At 52.4% G+C, this 18,445-nt stretch overlaps 1 protein-coding gene across 1 annotated transcript in view; it reads left to right on the forward strand.

Annotated features, from left to right (window-relative positions):
• MAPKAPK3 (MAPK activated protein kinase 3) overlaps positions 1–18,083 on the forward strand; it is a 30,005-nt gene extending 11,922 nt beyond the window's left edge. The window contains exons 3-11 of the mRNA XM_012771405.3: positions 8,717–8,856; positions 10,440–10,504; positions 10,963–11,042; positions 13,172–13,295; positions 14,458–14,533; positions 14,887–15,011; positions 15,483–15,568; positions 15,854–15,934; positions 16,666–18,083. Of these exons, the coding sequence (XP_012626859.1) occupies positions 8,717–8,856; positions 10,440–10,504; positions 10,963–11,042; positions 13,172–13,295; positions 14,458–14,533; positions 14,887–15,011; positions 15,483–15,568; positions 15,854–15,934; positions 16,666–16,818 (930 nt within the window). The 3' untranslated portion in view covers positions 16,819–18,083. The remainder of the gene's footprint in view (positions 1–8,716; positions 8,857–10,439; positions 10,505–10,962; positions 11,043–13,171; positions 13,296–14,457; positions 14,534–14,886; positions 15,012–15,482; positions 15,569–15,853; positions 15,935–16,665) is intronic.
• Positions 18,084–18,445: the final 362 nt, after the last annotated feature.

An 18,445-nucleotide genomic window follows, 5' to 3' on the forward strand; every position in this document is an offset into this window, starting at 1 on the left:
GGAAGAGGAGCCAGGGCCAGTTTTCCCAGGCCTATGTATCCTCATCGAGCATCCCAGTTGGCAATGACTCATTCATAGACCCCCCAAGTCTGCCTATGGCAGCATTTCCAGCCCCAGCTCTGGGCCTGGCCCTAGGCAGGGCCAGTACATGTTTGCAGGAGAGGGAAGGGACCTTTAAGTGGCAGGCCTCCCTGGGGATAAGAGTCGAATCCTGGTTCCCAAAGAGCTCTCAGACTTGGAGGTGACCATGTGAGAACCATGAGGCCCAGAGAAGTCATAAAACCTCCTTAAGCCTCAGTCTCCTCAGCTGAAAATGGTGGCTAAAGATGGCGGTTGTTGAAGAACAGGAGCTAATGGGTGTAACATGCCTGGTACAGGACAGGGGCTCTGTGAACATCTGCCATTGTCGTAACAGCCACCAAATAGTAGAGCCTGGTCTAGACCCAGGAGTGTGGGGCCAGGCTCTGGGAAGAAACGTCTGGGCCTTCCCATTTTGTTTTCCCTAGGCTGGCTTTGTAGGGACAAGTGTGTGCTCCGAGCCTCAAAGCTGTGTGGGAAAGGGGTGAAGCAGCTGTCTGCATGGTCCCACTGCCTAGAAGCCCACAGTTCTGGGTTCAAGTGTTGACTCTCACTACCTAGCTGTGGGACCTCGGGTAAGTCAATTAATCTCTCAGAGTGACATTTCCTCACAAGTAAAGGGACGCTGCCGGTTTTTCTTGGGATGGTAAGCACTGTATGAGATGGTGTCAGCACAAGTACTGGCTGAGCACCAGGCAGAGACCGTTGTTATGAAGGGGGCACTAATCCTACCTGACTCCATCATTCTGAGTACCCATCTGGGACCTGGGCATCTGGGGTCAATGGTATCATGTGAGCTGACCTCCCTGGAACTGAGCCTCTGAGAGTAAGAGGCAAATGCGCAGGGTGAGACAGAGGACAGGGTGTGGTCAGAACTTAATGAAGCGAGGTCTGGTCTGGCGTGAGGCCAACTAATCCATAGCTGTAAAATTGGTTCCATTAGCTCCCTTAATGAGCTACAAAAGCTGGGAAAGTGAGTGTATGAGAGAATAATGGTACATGTTTGTGGCTTTAATTTGAAACTGTGGCTAAAAAGTTAGATTTGACACTACTACCAGTTCTCCAAATAGCACAGGTGCCCTTGGGGAAGAGAAGGGAGGGTGTGGAGGGCAGGGGCCGGGCTCCAGCTTTGTAGGGAAGATGCCGAGGCCTTAAGAAGTAAATACCTGCTTCAGAACTCTGAATTCAGGGTCAGTCCTTTCCTGACGTCTGTACCCAGAGCAGAGGCTGAGGCTGTGGCCCTTGCTCTGAGTGGTCACAGCAGCCTGCAGTGGTCACATTGGCTGGCCAGGGCCAAGTGTGTTAATAACCCTCACAGGTGCTAGTAACACAAGGCAGTAACACAAACCAGTTGTTGGTTACAACAACTGGCTCTAGAATAAATCCTGCTATTCCACTGGTACCTCTTATAAAACTGGAGATATGTCCCCATGGGAAAACAATCCCAAATAATCATACAATTGGGAGCAGGAAAGGAGCAGTCCCAGAGATAGCTAAATTTAAAACTCTTGTCAAGGAGGGAGTATGGTAGGTTCAAAGTGTTTTTCTTATTCATGGCCCCCCTCTGTAGAGAATAGGGATTCCCCACAATGAAAAGAATGTGAGTTGAAACCTAATTTTTTCTATAACATTCTGTTCCGTTCTGCTGCTTCAGTGTCTGGCGTTGAGCGTATTCACTGTGGTTTGGTTTTCAGCATTCCAGCTTGCCTTTGCCTGAGGCTGGGATGAGACCCCTGAGGTGGGAGAGACAGTGCTGGGGGACATGCCAGTCCTTGCCACTTCTCTCCTCTCTGTCCCCTGGCACAGAACAAAGGAAGAATCCCAAGAAAGTAAAGGGCTTGGCAATGTCGCCTCAGCACTTCTGGCAGGTGTCCCAGGCTACAGTGCCATATGCTGGCCCCAGTTTTTATGGGGGAATCCATATTAGATATGTTCATTTGAGTCTATATCTTTTAAAAAATTGCTGTTGAAGGTGTTGCCAGGTTTTCCCTCATAAAAGGTTTGATGCTAAATCCCTTTTAGAATTTGGTCTTGGAAAAAGTCCAATGAATGTGCTTCTCTTCGTGGGATAATACAAGTAACAGAGCCTACTTGATTTCCTTCTTTGCCTAGACTTCCAGGAAGCTCAGGATTAAAATTTGTCCTTGCTTATGGTTATACACTTAAATGGGTTTCTGATGCATTTTATCTTTCTCTTTATTCCAAAAAGAATCTGCTGTTTTTATTTTATTTGGTGTCTGTCATGTTTTAGCATTATAAAATGCCTGAAATCCTGTTGTCAATAAGCAGAGCATGTGGCAATAATGGGACTTGGAGTGCTTCATGGGGCAGTGAGAGGAACTAGACCCCTGGCCTCCGGGAGGAGGTTCCCTTCGCTGTAGGGCTGATGTCTCTCAGGTTGTGAGTTGTCATGAAATCCAGAGTTTCAGCTTCTTCATTTGTTACTGCCTCATTGATGGGAGAGATTACAGCTCTCTTGCCTGGAAAGAGTGGGCGTTCCAGCAGGGGCTGCAGAGCAGTGTGGCCAGGGCTGTAGGTTAATTGCTGGGGGTGTGAAGGTTGGGGTTTTGGTGTGTGTGGGGGTGTTGGGAGAAGCTGCTTGTTCAGCCTGGTGGCCTCGGCTCCTCCTGTGTGAGAGACAGATGGAGATACTGTGAACACTTACACTTGAGAAGAGCCGAGCCCTGGAGTGAGCTGGAGGGAGATACTGATGTGTGGGTAGGCATGTGGGCCTGGGTAGGTGGCCTTGTCCTGGACTGGGAGGCAGCTGGAAAGGGGTACTGGGGGCTGGTTCTCAAGAATCACTGCAAGCATCCCAGCTCTGTTTGATGCTCTAGGAAGACAATGCTTTTCCTGCTCTGGGCAACAAGAGGTGTTGGGCCCTGCAGTGGATATGGGGCCTCAGTGGGAGTGAAGGTCTGAATGGAGGCATCTAGGCTTGGTCACCTTCTTGGGCAAGTCTGTCACAGACAGGTTGAGTTGTGACAGCAAGACCCCTAGTCTTTCTTGGGCATCTCTCTGTGGCCAGTTCTCTGCTAGGCATTTTGGAGAAATAGAAAATATTGGATGAATAAATGGACATATGGATGAATCCCTCTGCCCCCATATTCTCCACACACCCATGCATGAACCCCTACACATGCATGTATGCACACACCCATGTTCCCATGCACACTCACGTCTCCACCCCCCTACCCCATATGCACACACCCACACACCCTTGCACATATTTATTTCAGAACAAGCTTCTCGAATCTTGTGCAAGCTGTGGCTTTGGCCAGTGCCTCTCCAACTTGGGGCCACCCGCTCCTCTTATCTCCCCTCAGGGAGGGACTGTCTGGAAGCTCTCACCAAAGCCCTGTTCTCTCTCTTCCAGCCTTACTGCAGCCAGGTGGCCCCAGGGCTATGACTTCATCCTCTAGAGCCTCTGTTTCTTCAATCTGTAATTTAGGGCTAATGGGCCCCACCCTGCTTGCCTCACAGGGTGGCACCAAGCATTCCCATGAGATAAGGGACAGCAGAGTGTTTTGGAAATTGTAAATTGTTTCCCAAACAGGCAAATACTGCTGTTGTTCCCTAGCTATGGAACTCAGGAATTCCTCCACCCACAGGTAAGCCCTGTCCTTGGGTGAGAAAGGACATACCATGGAGGTAGTGAGGGGGCCTGGCCTGTTCTGAGGCCCCCATTCCACCTGGTGATGTTAGAGGAACACGGGCAAGTGTCTGTGTGGGGCACGGGCTCTTCTGCACTCAACTTTTGCTGGAGCTCACTAGCTGGGGAGTCAGTAGGGGTCTCGGCCTTCTGGCTGCTGGCTCTGGGGGCAAGTGAGAAAATTTGGCAAAGGAGGGTAAGGGGAGAAAGGAGAGGTAGAAACCACTACATCAAAGCCTGAAGGCAGAGCAGTGTCATTTTTTGCCTAGCAGAGAACTGGCCACAGAGAGATGCCCAAGAAAGACTAGAGGTCTTACTGTCACAACTCAACCTGTCTGTGACAGACTTGCCCAAGAAGGTGACCAAGCCTAGTGCCTCCATTCAGATCTTCACTCCCACTGAGGCCCCATATCCACTGCAGGGCCCAACACCTCTTGTTCAAGGAGTCATCTCAATTTGATGCTTATTAAGTTTCAGCTCCGATACAGCAGGAGTCCCCTTCGTTAGGAGAAAGCCGGGTTTCCACCTCACCGGTGTGTGTGCATCTGTGTCTGTGTGTGTCTGTGTGTGCCTGTCGAGCACTAGCTGGAGCTATGGAGCTGCCCAAGTGCCATCACAGACCCTCCAGCTCTGATGGACCCCTGGGAGCTGAGGGGACATAGGACAGGAGGCAAGGGTGGGGGGTCTGTTGGGTTGTCAGAGCCCCCTCCCATCTTCTTGTCCTTCCAGCTGTGACTGGGGACCAATACACCATTGTCCAGCCCCCAGGGGGCTCAGGTATATGGATATGGAGACCATGGAGACTCAGAGGCTGCTCCATGGGGCAATGATGTTGGAGTGGGACTACGGTAAGTACTTGGCAAGGAGCCTCTGTCCAGGGGATAACCAGGGATAACCCCTTGTTATCCTACCTTCTCTCCCCTCCCCACATAGCATACAGCTTAATATTGGTAAACAGAGGTCCAGAGAAGAAAGGGGACTGGCTCAAGGTCATATGAGAATAGAGATAGAACCTGGATCTCCTGTGTTTTGGTTCTGGGCTTATTCTCATACCTGGAAGATGGAGCTATTGCTTCGGGACAACTATTATGAAGGATAGTGTGGAGTACCTGTGAGAATGAGACCAACTTGTAGCAATGCCTCGCAGACTGGAGCAGTCACGATGGGCTCCCTGGAAGAGGAATTAAAGTCAGGTTCACCAGAGAGGGTAGGTAAGGTACAGGCTGCCCTTGGACAGTGGGAGCAAGTTTGGCCAGGTCCTTATGTCTCCTCAATTTTATCTTGTCCTCTTGATGGGTTGTGAGGCTTTCTTCCCTTAATCCCCACTTGATAGATGTGTTCATTAAATCTACAAATACAAATATTATCTGAGTCAGTGCTATATGCCAGGACCTGGGCCCCAGTACTGGGCCCACAGTCTGATGAGGGAGGCAGCATGGTGTCAGCCTGGCTGGGAGAACAGCCATGTGATCTAGGACCAGTTACTTTCCCTCTCTGTGCCTTAATTTCTCATTTAAAAAGTGGTGATAAAGTCCTTTCCTCTTAATATTTATAAAGTGCTCTGAACAGAGCCAGGCACACTGACAATGCACTATCCATGTGCGTGTGTTTGTTTAAAGAGTCATCAGAGGAACAAGCTAATTGCGGGTTGTGAGCAAGTGCTGCACAGGAGGTAAAAAGGGCGATGGCGTGGGAGCTTTCTGGGGGGCTGGGATGCTTTCTGTCTTGATGGGGGAGTGAGTCCCAAGGATGTCTGCAGTTGTCAAAACTCACGGAATTGCACCCTTGAGACCTGTGCATTTTACTGTATGTGAATTATACCTCAATAAAACAAAGCATATGTGGAAAGACAAAAAAGAATGTAGAGAGAATGAAAGACCCTAGAAGTCCTTTTTAGACAGGGTGGTCAGGGAGGGCTACTAAGAGGAGGTGACATTGAGGGCAGTCCTGGAGAAAGAGAAGGCTCTGGTAGTGGGAAGAAAGATGAGGAAGCTGAGACTCTGGGAGGTTGGGGCTATGTTCAGGGTCAACTTGAGGGATCAGCAGTGACAGCCCAGAGGATTTCATGGCAGCTGGGCCTGGGTGGACCCAGGTTCAGGGTCTGGCCCCCGTGGTCTTCCCTGCAGATAGGCCAGTGGGGACATTTACTATGTTTTCTGGGGACAGCCCTCTCCCCACCCCTGTGCCTATTCTCAGGGCTTTGGCACTTAGAGAAGGACTATTTTAATCCGTTTGAGAAATGGGTTCCTAAATATGGGCTGAATGGGGCAGGAAGCCTCAGAGGCTCCACCACAGGGCAGCTCCACCTGCCGTTCCACCTAAATAAAGCACAGAGTGCAGGCCTAGGCTGTGAGGCTCTCTGGCCTCCCCTCGGCCATCCACCTCCCTCCTCCTCACCCTCCCACACCTCCCGTGTTCCTCTAGCCCCATGTCCATCCTCCCATCCTTTGTTTGCTCAGGAGCCCAATGTCGCCTGCTAGGCCCCAGCCAGGGACCTGACCCCCAGGTTAACCAGATCTGCCTCTGCCCTGAAGCTGGCCCCAGCCTGGTGGGAGGAACAGAGGCAAAAACATTGGTAGATGTGCTGGGGGGGACTTTGCAGAGGCAGAGACATCTGAATTGATCCCAGAAGGTTCCTCAAAAAGAGGGAGTTGACCCAATGGAGAGGGAGATGGGGCAAGAATGCGTGTGGCAGGACCAGCAGAGGCATAGACACAGAGACTTGAGGGAGTAAGGCTGGTGTGGGAGCAGCATGTGTATCATTCTGGCCAGAACAGAAAGTATTTTGGGGCCACAGGTAGCAGGAAATGAGGTGGGAGAGGAAGGCGAGCCCTGGATGCAGGGGAGGAGGTGGTGTTTATCTGGAGAACCTGGAGAAGTGGTCTGTGGCCACAAGTGGAGAAAAGTCAGAGGGGAGAGGCAGGGCTGAGGACCCCACCAACAGCATTCCAGCTGTGAGCTTGGAATTTGGGGTGAGATGCCACAAGGGGGGCAGAGTGAGGAGGGGGTTCAGGAGCCAGCCTGGGAGGCCTGCAGGTGGGGGCTAGGAGGCAAAGGAGGAGAGGGCCCAGGGAGGCAGAAGGACTAGGATACCCTGGCTGGAACTGCCTCAGGACATGGTGGAGGTGAGCTGGTACAGTAAGTGAGGATGGCTGAGCTCTCTGTGCCCAGCACTGTGAGCAAGAGGCAGGAGCTCCAGGGGCTTTTTGTGTTCTAGGAGGCAAGGACAGCATGAGCAGGGGATCCATGGTGTCCAGGCAGCAGCGTCTGCCCACAGCAGCCTCCACACACATCCCCAGCCTGATCTGGGTCGTGGAGCAGGAACCCCAGAGCTAGTAAAGGGGCTTGTTCAGCCCCTGGCTCTCTGTACTCCTTGCACTGCCCATATTCCAGGCTAGGGTTGAGGGGAACAGCTCCAGAGGGGGAGGACCAGTCAAGGAACAGCAGATTCAAGAAACCGCTGCTTTCCTTTCCCCTCCCTAGGACACTTCCCTGGCCCAATTTGCATTTACCTAGAGAGCTTGATCCCAGAGCCTGCCTCCACAGTGTCCTATGGAGCCCAGGGTCCTGACAGTACTGAACAGGCAGGGCTGAGCTGAGCCCTGGCCTTGGGCATCAGCCTTGGTCTCAGCCCTTGTCAGGAAACAACGGCTGGGCCTTAGGTGAGCAACCTTTTTGGCAGATGGCTTGTCCCTGCTCTCCCTATTCTGGGCCATCTCATTTCTGGTGATGGTTGGCAGCTACAGCCCAGAGCTGAGTTAACCAGAGCAAGGATCCTGACAGCTGCCCACCTAATGCTGCCTTGCTATGATGCACCCTGTGGGAATGACTCTATTATTACTTCATTTTACAAAGTCGTGGGCTGCGGCTGGGAGCTGTGAATGTTTGCCGGAGGTCACACCAAGTCATTGGAGTTCAATCCCAAACCCCCATCTCATGCCATCCAGCTGCCATGTCCCTCAACTAGTGTCCTCCCTGCTCCAGTCTGGGGTCCTCACCTGTGGGCTCTAAGCATGGGACGAGGGTGGAGGCTGGGCAGCCAGGTCACTTTGAGATGGCCCCATCTCTCTGGCAATGGAATGGCATTGTCACCCTGGCCCTGCATAGCAGCTCCAGGGGAGGCTACAAAGATACTGTGGAAGCTTGGGCCTGACTGGGTGGTCATGACCAAGTAACTCATTTTAGAAGCACTTTTTTTTGGTAGTGATAGTTTTATTCCCATGCCCACTCCTGGAGAATTGAAGTCTTAATTACCTTTACTCCTGTAGGAGTGTGGCCCTGCCTCCCTCCACTCTGGGCTGGGTTTCCAGGTGATGGAACTGGACTGATGGACATAGGCCTCAATCTCTCCTGCAGGAAGCCTTCCCTCACACTCTGGCACTCTCCTGGTCACATTGAGGCCTGTAGGGCAGATGTGCATGTTAGTGTCTCCTCTCCCCTCCCCAGCCTTTCCCCAGCACCCTCCACTTGTTTCATGTAGAGGTGCTAGATAAGGATAACAAGGGCCTACTCTGTGCCGCCTGCCACCCTGTATGATTTACATGTACAATTCCCAAACCTAGCCTGGAAAATTCCCAAACCATGTCATCCTCACTGTAAAAATGAGGTTCAAGAATGTGTGGCCCCTGGCTCGGGTCCCACATCTGATGTGTGATTTGACTATAAAACCCACTCAGTTCCCACTTTATTTACTGTCTATAAGAAGGCAGGGGCTTCTCTGGCCTCTGAGAACTTCCGAGCTTTCAGCTGCCTTTCAGGGACTCTCTGAGCTACCAGCCAAGCTGCTTGAGCCCAGGGCTGACCCTATAGTCCAGAGGCTCATTGGACCACAAGTCAAGGAAACCTGGATTCAAATTCTCATTCTGCCCCTTATAAGCTGTGTGACCTTGGGTAGGTCATAAGCTTCTCTGAGCTTACATGCCCTTGTCTGCAAAGTGAGGGCAGTGGGCTGTGAGCCTGACACTTTCTGTGCCCACCCACCCACAGCTCCTATATGACAGCCCCAAGGCCCGGCAGGAGGTGGACCACCACTGGCAGGCCTCTGGCGGCCCCCACATTGTACGCATCCTGGACGTGTATGAGAACATGCATCACGGCAGGCGCTGTCTCCTCATCGTCATGGAATGGTATGCTGGCCCCATTGGCATCCCTGTGGCCTTCAGGCTCCCAGCCATTCTTCTAAGGACTTTCTCTGTTTTTCAGGTGGCAGCTCTGGTGCCACTCCAGCCCGAGGGGCAGTGGAGTGGGCAGCTTCAGGACCTACCCATGTAGCTGTGGAGCTGGCCATGAGGGCATTCCCTCAAGGGCGGGGAAGAAATTGGGGCTCTAATATGGCCTCACAGGGTGTGATTTCTACTCTGTGAGGAGGGGTTGGAAGAGCTGTCAGAGAAGGCTTCCAAGCCCTGAATGTGGAAGAGTGTGTGGGGGGGGAGATTTGGGGAAGAGCAGGACACACACAGTCCCCTGAGCTTTCTTTGTACCCAGGTTTCAGTGGTCCCACTGGGTGCTGGGTGATTGGGGCCTAGAACTCAAAGCCAGTGGCCTTATCTACACTGGGCTTCTCACACTAGCACTATGGCTCAGCCCCAGCCTTCTGGAGACCTTGAGCCCCCAGCTCCTCCCTGTCTGTTTTTCAAGTCTCTCCTCCCTCCATAGGTTAGCCAGCTCTTCAGATTTGGGGTTCGTATCCTGACTGTGCCACCCACTAGTTGTATGACCAGGGAAAGCTGGTAGTCTCTCTGACTCTCTCTAACTCACATGTAAAATTGGAGGAAGGTTTTTTTTTTTTTAAGACAGAGTCTCACTCTGTTGCCCTGACTAGAGTGCCATGGTGTCAGCCTAGCTCACAGCAAACTCCAAGTCCTGGCCTCAAGTGATTCTCCTGCCTCAGCCTCCTAAGTAGCTGGGACTATAGGCATGGGCCACCACACCTGGCTAATTTTTTCTATTTTTAGTTACCTGGCTAATTTGTTTTCTATTTTTAGTAGAGATGAGGTCTCATTCTTGCTCAGGCTGGTCTCGAACTCCTGACCTCAAATGATCCTCCCACCTTGGCCTCCCAGAGTGCTAGGATTATAGGTGTGAGCCACCACGCCCAACCTAGAGGAAGATCTTAATGTAGCATTCACACTGTGCTCAACACCATCCTAAGTGTCCATGTGTATTGCATAGTCAATCTTCATGACTGTGAGGTCGGTGCTAATAATATATATATATATATATTTTTTTTTATTGGTGCTAATAATATTATTCCCATTTTGCAAAAGAGACAGCTGGAGCACAGAGAGGTGGAGGAACCAGCCCAGGACCACACAGCAGTGATCATGCAGGGTGGAGCCCAGGACATAGCACACAGTAGCTTCCCAGAGAAGAGTGGTCATAGGATGCTGATTGACTTCTCATTCCACATTTGGGGGCACTGAGACTTGGATGGGGTTGGGACTACCCAAGGCATTACAGCTGGTAGGGCCAGTGCTGCTGGGAACACAGGGGCTTCCTAGCAGGGATCAAAGCCCATCCACCTCCTCTAATTCTAAGAGTTCAGTTCAACTCACCCAAGCTACAACCTACCATGCACCAAGTTCTACAAAGCATGGGGAGGCTGGTAGGGGCTGTTTACCAGGGCCTGAAGCTTGGGCCTAAGATTTGGGGCATGTGCAGGATGATGCTTGATTTCTCCCCCTTTGCTTACAGTTACCTTCTCTTATAGCATGGAAGGTGGTGAGTTGTTCAGCAGGATTCAGGAACGTGGCGACCAGGCTTTCACCGAGAGAGGTACATGTATGAAGCTTCTCAATGGTGGGGTTCAGGGTAAGAGGGATGGACCAGAGTTGCTGTGTGATGCTGGGCAAGCCCCTGTTCCTCTCTGAGCCTCAGTCTTCGCATCTGAACAAGAAAGGGTGGGACCCAGTGTCCATCCCCCCAAGGGATTCTGTGAGTCTGATACCTTGCTAGAGATGGACTCTCCCTGGCCTTGGGATGGAGTCCTCAAAGCCTCTTGATGTTGACCAACAGTTGAGGTGGGGAGAGGTAGGACTGAGGAAAGAAGTTTAGGGGGCTGGGGGCATCCTCGGAGGAGACTGGGGTGTCTGGGATGGGGGTCCAGGTTGGAGGTCCTAGGTAGCAGGAATGCTGGCCCACTAGACTGTGCCAAGGAGGGATGATAGGGTGGATTTCCCCAGGTTGAATGACCTTTGGCTGGCATCACTGACCCCTCTCCTCTGTGTATGCAGAGGCTGCAGAGATCATGCGGGATATTGGCACTGCCATCCAGTTCCTGCATAGCCAGAATATCGCCCACCGAGATGTCAAGGTGAGGCTCCAGGACCCAGGTTGGGGGACTAGGGAAGAGGGTGCTGTTCCACTACACAAGCCCTGATGGCTCCCAGCAGCCACTGGATGGAGGCCACGTTCTTTGGTCGGCATTCAAAGCCTCCGCTCCTTGGCCCAGATTGCTCTCAGCCTCTTCTCCCCTGGTTTCAGCATACTTATTCTGTTCTTGCCAGATGGGTCTCCTGTTTCCTTCAAACATTGTGTAATCCTAATAGTAATAAGCTGACTGCCTACCTCCAGCCACATCTAGTTTAATCCTTACCCAGCCCTTGTGAGATAGTACCATTACCCATTTTACAGATGAAGAAAATGAGGCCCAGAGAGAGATTAAGTGGCTTTTACAAGGCTGTGTAATTGCTGCACTGAGATTCATTCATTCATTTGTTCACTTGTTCAGCAAGAAATTTTGTGTATACACAATGCACCAGGCCTCAGGCAAGGGCCACCTGATGCTGTTGGGGCTTCTGTAAAGTCATACCCTTAGTTTTGACAGATTAATCCCTCTAATGCCAGCATTTTAAGGGAAAGAAGCCAGTTGCTGGGCATTGGAGGAAGGAATAGAGATAGTTCCAGTTGCTGGAGCTTCTTGCCCTTCCAGTGGATGGTCTTGAGGCTGGACGCTCAGCTCTCCAAATTTCCTGTCCTGGGAGGACTGGGTCTTAGAGGTCATTGGGATCAGATGAAACACAAACTGAGGCAGCTTTGCATACGTGTGCATACGTACTTGAACATATAAGCATGCATGTGTGAATCACCATCAGAGCAGAATCTGCTCCTCCGGGACCCCCTGCCTCAGGCCTGGAGCATTACCCCCTTGCCTTATTTCTTCCTAAGACAGAGGAGAGGGCAGAGGAGAGCCGAGGGGCCAGCTACTACATCAGGTCTATCTGGCTGAATATTCCCAAAGCATATCCTTTGATTCTGGTTATATGTGGAGCAACAACACACATACCTTCTGAATCCTTGCTTTTGGCTCTGGCTTCTTTTTTCCCAAGGGGAGAAAGCCTTCTGCCGAGTAGATTCCCTTGTGTAGACTAAACCTGTCCCTCAGTTTTTATCCTAATACAAGGTCAGATCATCTCAAACAGAACCTGAGAAATAGCTTCTATTGGTTCCAAATTGGAGCTCCATCCAACACCCTGTCCTTTTACCCCAGCTCTGCTTGAGGGTCCCTCCTGCTTCTGTCCATGGGTCTAGATCCTACCTATTTATTAAAAGCCAGTTCCAGAGCTGCTTCCTCTATGTAGCCTTCCCCACTGCCCTTATCTGCTAGGCCTCTCTGTGCTTTACAGCCAGGAAGAATTGCTTCTGTGCAGCCCTCAGGCTCTGAGCAGTCAGGGCTTTCTCCCCTGAGCATCCTCAGGCGGGGCTGTCCAGAGAGTTTCATTCTGGGCTGGGCGTGGAACATGTGCTTAGCAATACTGGCTTGTGAGCAGTCTGCCTTTCCCAGTGCCCTCATTCTGGCATTTCATGGCAGTGTCACCAATGCAGAATCAGAAGTTCCCACTCCTAGGCTCTAGATGGCACTTGGTCATTCACAACCTTTGCTGAAGACCTGCCTCATTTTCCCCTCTGTTAATAAAACTGTCACCCTGATCTTCTCTATATTTGGTACATATTGTTGATGGCCAAGGCCCAGGTCTTTTTATAAGATGGACCTGGCTCTTTTTGTTTTTTTTTTGAGACAGAGTCTCAGTCTGTTGCCCGGGCTAGAGTACCGTGGCGTCAGCCTAGCTCACAGCAACCTCAAACTCCTGGGCTCAAGTGATCCTCCTGCCTCAGCTCCCAAGTAGCTGGGAATACAGGCACACACCACCACACCCAGCTAATATTTTTTCTATTTTTAGTTGTTTGGCTAATTTCTTTTTATTTATAGTAGCGACAGGGTCCTGCTCTTGCTCAGGCTGGTCTTGAACTCCTGAGCTCAAGTAATCCTCCCACTTTGGCCTCCCAAAGTGCTAGGATTACAGGCGTGAGCCACCGCCCCCAGCCTGGACATGGCTCCTTTTGCATTGGGATGAAGTAGGGAAGTCTGGCTGAAGATCACCGTGGGACTCTTTCTCTGCCTGGTCCCTAACTGTAAACCAATGCATTCTCTTCCTGGTCCAGCCTGAAAACCTGCTCTACACGTCCAAGGAGAAAGATGCGGTACTTAAGCTCACTGACTTTGGCTTTGCTAAGGAGACCACCCAAAATGCCCTGCAGACACCCTGCTATACTCCCTATTATGTGGGTGAGTCCTTAGGACATGGTCTGTACCTCCCTGCCCCAACTGTGCACTGCTGTGGGTTGCAGAAACCAAAGGGTTAAAGCCCAGCGAGGAGGGAGGGGGAGAATTCTGTCTGCATGGAGGCGGGTGACGTGGGGGGCCGGAGGCTGCAAAAATATTCTCCCAAACTTCAGCTTCTGCTTTTGAAAATAGATCCAGGAAAATTCTGGCTGTGGCCTGTGAGCTGAATGACATCACAGCAGCTCTAAATATATATGTGATAAAAGGCTGCCATCAGCTCGGGACGGAGACCAACCGCGGTTGTTTTTCTCTGGTTTTTCTCTTCCTGGGATTCATATTCAGAAAGTGGGCAGGCCTTTCCTCCTACATTAGAGGGACACAGGATACCAACCACCTGCCTTATGGGAGAGGGTTGCTTAGGCCAGGCCATGGATGGGGCCTGCAAGTGTGCACATACTCATGCTTCCTGGAAAAGCCCCCCACTCCTCTGCAAGTGGGCAGCCCCTAGATCTGGAAATGTCCCTTGCCAAAAGTGCCCTGAACCTGAGACTGGGGCAATGGCAGAGGACACTTCTCCGTCATGGAGGTCTTCTGGGAGGGCTGTGGAAGGGGTGGGGAGCCCCTGAGACAGCTGAAATGGTAGCCTGTTTACCAGGGTGTATTTTAACTTAAAAATTTCTGGCCTACCCATCTCATTGCACAGATGGAAGACCAAGGCCCCATGGCTTGATAGCCAAGCTGACAGTGGAATGTAGAGCCCTTTCCCTGGCTCCTCCTTGCCTGTGACCCAGGCTGTACACTCAGGGAGGCAAGGGACACAGGACACCTGGTAGGCTGAGGCCCTCTCACCTATGGCATCTCACCATCAACCTCTGGACTGGCCTTCTTCCCTTTTCTTTCCTCGCCAAGGTTGAGACTGGCACAGGGCCTCAGGGCCCAAAGGAGCTAGGGGGCTGTCTGAAAGTGGTTTATTTTTTTGTGGGAGCTTTTCCTCCTCCCCCATCTTCACACACATGCTGCCTTCCCAGAAGGTGCTAGACACCAGTCTGCTCTGCCCCACCTCCCAGCCCGGTACCTGCTTCCCACCTAGCCCAGGCTTCAGGCTCCTGGCTGGGCTCCAAGACCCTAGGGGCTGAGAGCCCTTCTGTGCCCTCTACCCTGGCAGCCCCTGAGGTCCTGGGTCCAGAGAAGTATGACAAGTCATGCGACATGTGGTCCCTGGGTGTCATCATGTACATCCTGTGAGTACCATTCCCACTCTCTTCATCTACCCCCTCCCTCCACCCCCATTATATACCCCCAGTACCACTTCTGCCTATATCCTGGTAAGAGGCTTGTGTGTCAGTCCTCATGCAGGCTGCCCTTCCCTTCTGGTCATGGGATACTACTCCTTCAGGCTGCCTGAGGGGCTCTGCATGCTAAGGGCTGATGGCATTCCTGGGATGTGCCCAGGAATCTGCAGGGCTGATACTATTGTCATGGTGTCTGGCTGCTTGTCTTCCCAGTCAGGGCCTCGGGGTAGAGAATGGGTCTGCCCTGGTAGAGAATGGGTCTACCCCTCACCCCATGCTGAATGACCTCCTCCCACCCCCAGCCTGTGTGGCTTCCCACCCTTCTACTCCAACACTGGCCAGGCCATCTCCCCAGGGATGAAGAGGAGGATACGCCTGGGCCAGTATGGCTTCCCCAATCCTGAGTGGTCAGAGGTCTCTGAAGATGGTGAGTGAACTTCTCTGCCCCAGTCTGCCCCACCTGGCCCCTGCAGCCCTCATTCTGGGAGACATTGCTTTGGTGTCAAACTGACCTGTGTTCAAATCTTGGCTGCCCTACTTCCCAGCTGTGTGACTTTAGGCAAGTCACCTAAGCTTTTCGAGCCTCTGTTTCTACATCTGCCAAATGGGCTCAAAACTTGCCTCCTTGAAACTCTCTTTAATTCATTTCTCATTCATATTATCCCCTTTGGTGACCACAAACTAATCTGTCATATATTGTTGCATAACAAATTATTCTGAACACTTAGTGCCTTAAAAAGAGAGAGTTTTTAGTTTACTGTTTCTATGGATTAGGAATTTGGAAGCACATGCAGCCCTTTGCCCTGACAGAGCTTGTGGGCTGTGGGGAAAGGTTGGGGGACTGGCTCTGAGAAACCCTGCAACCTCACCTCTCCCCTCTCTCCCCTGGCCTCCCTAGCCAAGCAGCTGATCCGCCTCCTGTTGAAGACGGACCCCACGGAGAGACTGACTATCACACAGTTCATGAACCACCCCTGGATCAACGTGAGCACCTCCTCATCCTGCAGCAGGCAGGGTGTCCAGCTTGAGCAGGGTCACCAGGCAGGAGGGTGGTGGTTCTGGAGGCCCCAGTGAGGGGCTGGGATGGACCTGTGCACCGAGATGGGTAGTAGGGCCCTACCTACAACCTGGCTTTGCCATTCCTCCAGTCAGACTCCACCTCAGTCTCAGTTTCTCCATCTAAGACTGGTAGAAGGGCACGGAGCTGTGGGGTGGGGGGAGCCAGTCCTGTTCAGGTGTTCTAATCCATGGGCTTGGGGCTCTTTTCAGCAATCGATGGTGGTGCCACAGACTCCACTCCACACTGCCCGAGTGCTGCAGGAGGACAAAGACCACTGGGATGAAGTCAAGGTGGGTAGGCTCTGCCTTAGTCTCCCTGCAGCGTCTAGGGTTTTAGAAAAATGTACTACAGGAGTCTGGATCTTTGGCCTCTCCCCCATGCCTGGAATACAAGGTGCCTGTGACTGCCCCAGTGGTCCAACCGTGGCACTTCAAGGATTGCTCCACACAACCCATTCAGGCTGATCTTCCTGGCCCATTTCCTCAATTAAGGGGGCCTTTGGGCCAGGGGTTCAGTGAAAGGGCTATGGCCCAAGCTTTGGTCATAACCTTTCTTATAACCAACAACATTTGGGAGGGTGGTCAGCCTGGTTTTAGACTCAACAGAGGCCAGGTTTGAGCATATAGTGTAGCAGCTCAGAACTCTGGGGCACCCAGGGCACAATTTCCAGGCCTCAGTGCCCTGGATAGCCAGCGAGATAGCATTCTCTGCAGGCCTTGTGGTTCTGAGCAGGTGGAGTTGGTTCAGTTCCCTGTCCCACTTATCCTTGGTGTGGTCCCAGGGAGTCACTATCCTTTTGTGCCTTAGTGAATAAACTTGGTGTCTACCACAAAGGACTATAGTGAGGGTTATGTGACACAAAGGGTTTGGCTCAGTGTTGGGTACACAGTAGGCACTGAGGCAGCACAGGGTGTCACTGCCATCACTGACTTTATTAAGGGGCTTCCTAGGCAAGAGGGTGATGACTCTTAAGGTCAGTACATCCTCACCTCTTAGTGCCTCCCATCCTGTCTGTCCCCAGGAGGAGATGACCAGTGCCTTGGCTACCATGCGGGTGGACTATGACCAGGTGAAGATCAAGGACCTGAAGACCTCTAACAACCGGCTCCTCAACAAGCGGAGAAAAAAGCAGGCAGGCAGCTCCTCAGCCTCACAGGGCTGCAACAACCAGTAGCTCATGGGGCCTTGGAGGAACCAGGCCTCTCAGCCTGGGTGACAGACTGGAGTGTGCTGAGGCCCTGGCCAGGAGGGCCCAGGGTCATTCTTATAACAAAAGGATTATTTTGTTGTTTTTAATTTGTCACTTGAAACTTCAGGATGGAGGACCCTGACCCAAAACCTCCTTTGGAGCTCTGGCCCAGGCTCGGGCTGAGAGAGGGTCAGAGCCGAGGGACTGAGGAGCCGCCTGCTGCAGCTGCAGCACCATTTGCCAGGGTGGCCTGAGTGAGGCCTTAGCTCTGTCCTGCCCTGAGGCATGGCCTTAGTCTTCTAGGACACCGGGAGTTGTGGCTGGGCTTCCCATCTTCCTCGGAGACACCCCACTATGGGGTGGGCAGATGGGCCTGGCCTTGAGAAAGGCATTGGGTCATCAGTTGCCATGGTGACCAGAGACAGTGCTGCTGTCTGTGACTGCAGAGTAAGTGAGCAAGGGAGGGAGGAGGGACAGTTGAGGGTCTACCTCTGTCTTCTTAGAGAGGGTGGTCTCTCACACTGGCTGCCCCTCTCAGGTTCCCCCCTCTTTGGTTTCCCTGAGGCTGCAGGGTCCAGTTTGCCTGCCTCCCTGGGTGGTCCAGCCCTGTGGTGCTGCAGCCCCAGCCCAGAGGGCACTCAGAGCTGTCCCTTGAGGGAGTCTCTGGGCCCAACCATTCTGTCACTACCCCATACCCAAAGGGTATTTTTTTAAATCTCAACTGAAGGTGAAGGGTACTTTTAACCCTTTTCCACTTTGGAAAATGTCACTGTGACAAAAGCCAATACACTTCCCTTGCCCTCACCTGCTCACCAGATCTCAGGCAGGAAATGCCCTGTCTGTTGCTGGCAGGCGCTACCTTTTGGTGCTTTTGTGAAAGTGGATGGTTGGAGGTAGGGCCAAGAGGCTTCCCATTAACCAAGGATCTCTTTCTGTCTCTGGGTCAGACCTGAGGTGGTAGGAGGCTGCTGAGCAATGCTCCTTAAAAGTCTGGTCCCGGCTCGGCTCAGGGCTGCATCCGAGCAGAGAGGACCCCTTCCTGGCTGATCCAGGCTTACCCCACCCCATGCCGCCCAGGGTAGCCTCAAGGTGCTGAGTGCCTGGTATGGGCTGACAAGTGCCTGACACCCAGCCTAGTTCCTGCTTCCTGGCCCCTCTCTCACTGGCTGGGAAATCCTAGGCCACAGCAGATAGGATAACACTGCTGGGTTTTACATGCAGATATTAATAAACACCATTTTGGCATTTTCCCCTGGTTTCTGGGTTTCTCTTTGTCTACATGGGTGGACAAAAGTGGCGTGGCCCAAGGGCAGCTGCTTACGGCCACTAGTGATTTCACCCTGACTGGAGAGGGTGCCCCAGGCCTGGTAAACATGCCAGGCTGTCTCCCAGGCCACTGCGTCCTCACTAGGCATGGAAAGGTCAGAGATGTTGAGGGATGGCAGCTGCCGCATGCCCCCAGCTCTGTGCCACCCCTGTGCACTATGTGTGTGACACCCACCCCCAGCCCCGTGTGTGCCAGTGTCTGCCCACAGTGGCCACCCCCAGCTGCGTGCCAGCCTGCTGAAGGGCGGGCAGAGTGCCTGCTGCAGCGCTGAGCTATTTTCAGAAG

Source organism: Microcebus murinus, chromosome 1, assembly GCF_040939455.1.
Source record: "Microcebus murinus isolate Inina chromosome 1, M.murinus_Inina_mat1.0, whole genome shotgun sequence".
Classification (NCBI taxonomy): Eukaryota; Metazoa; Chordata; class Mammalia; order Primates; family Cheirogaleidae; genus Microcebus; species Microcebus murinus.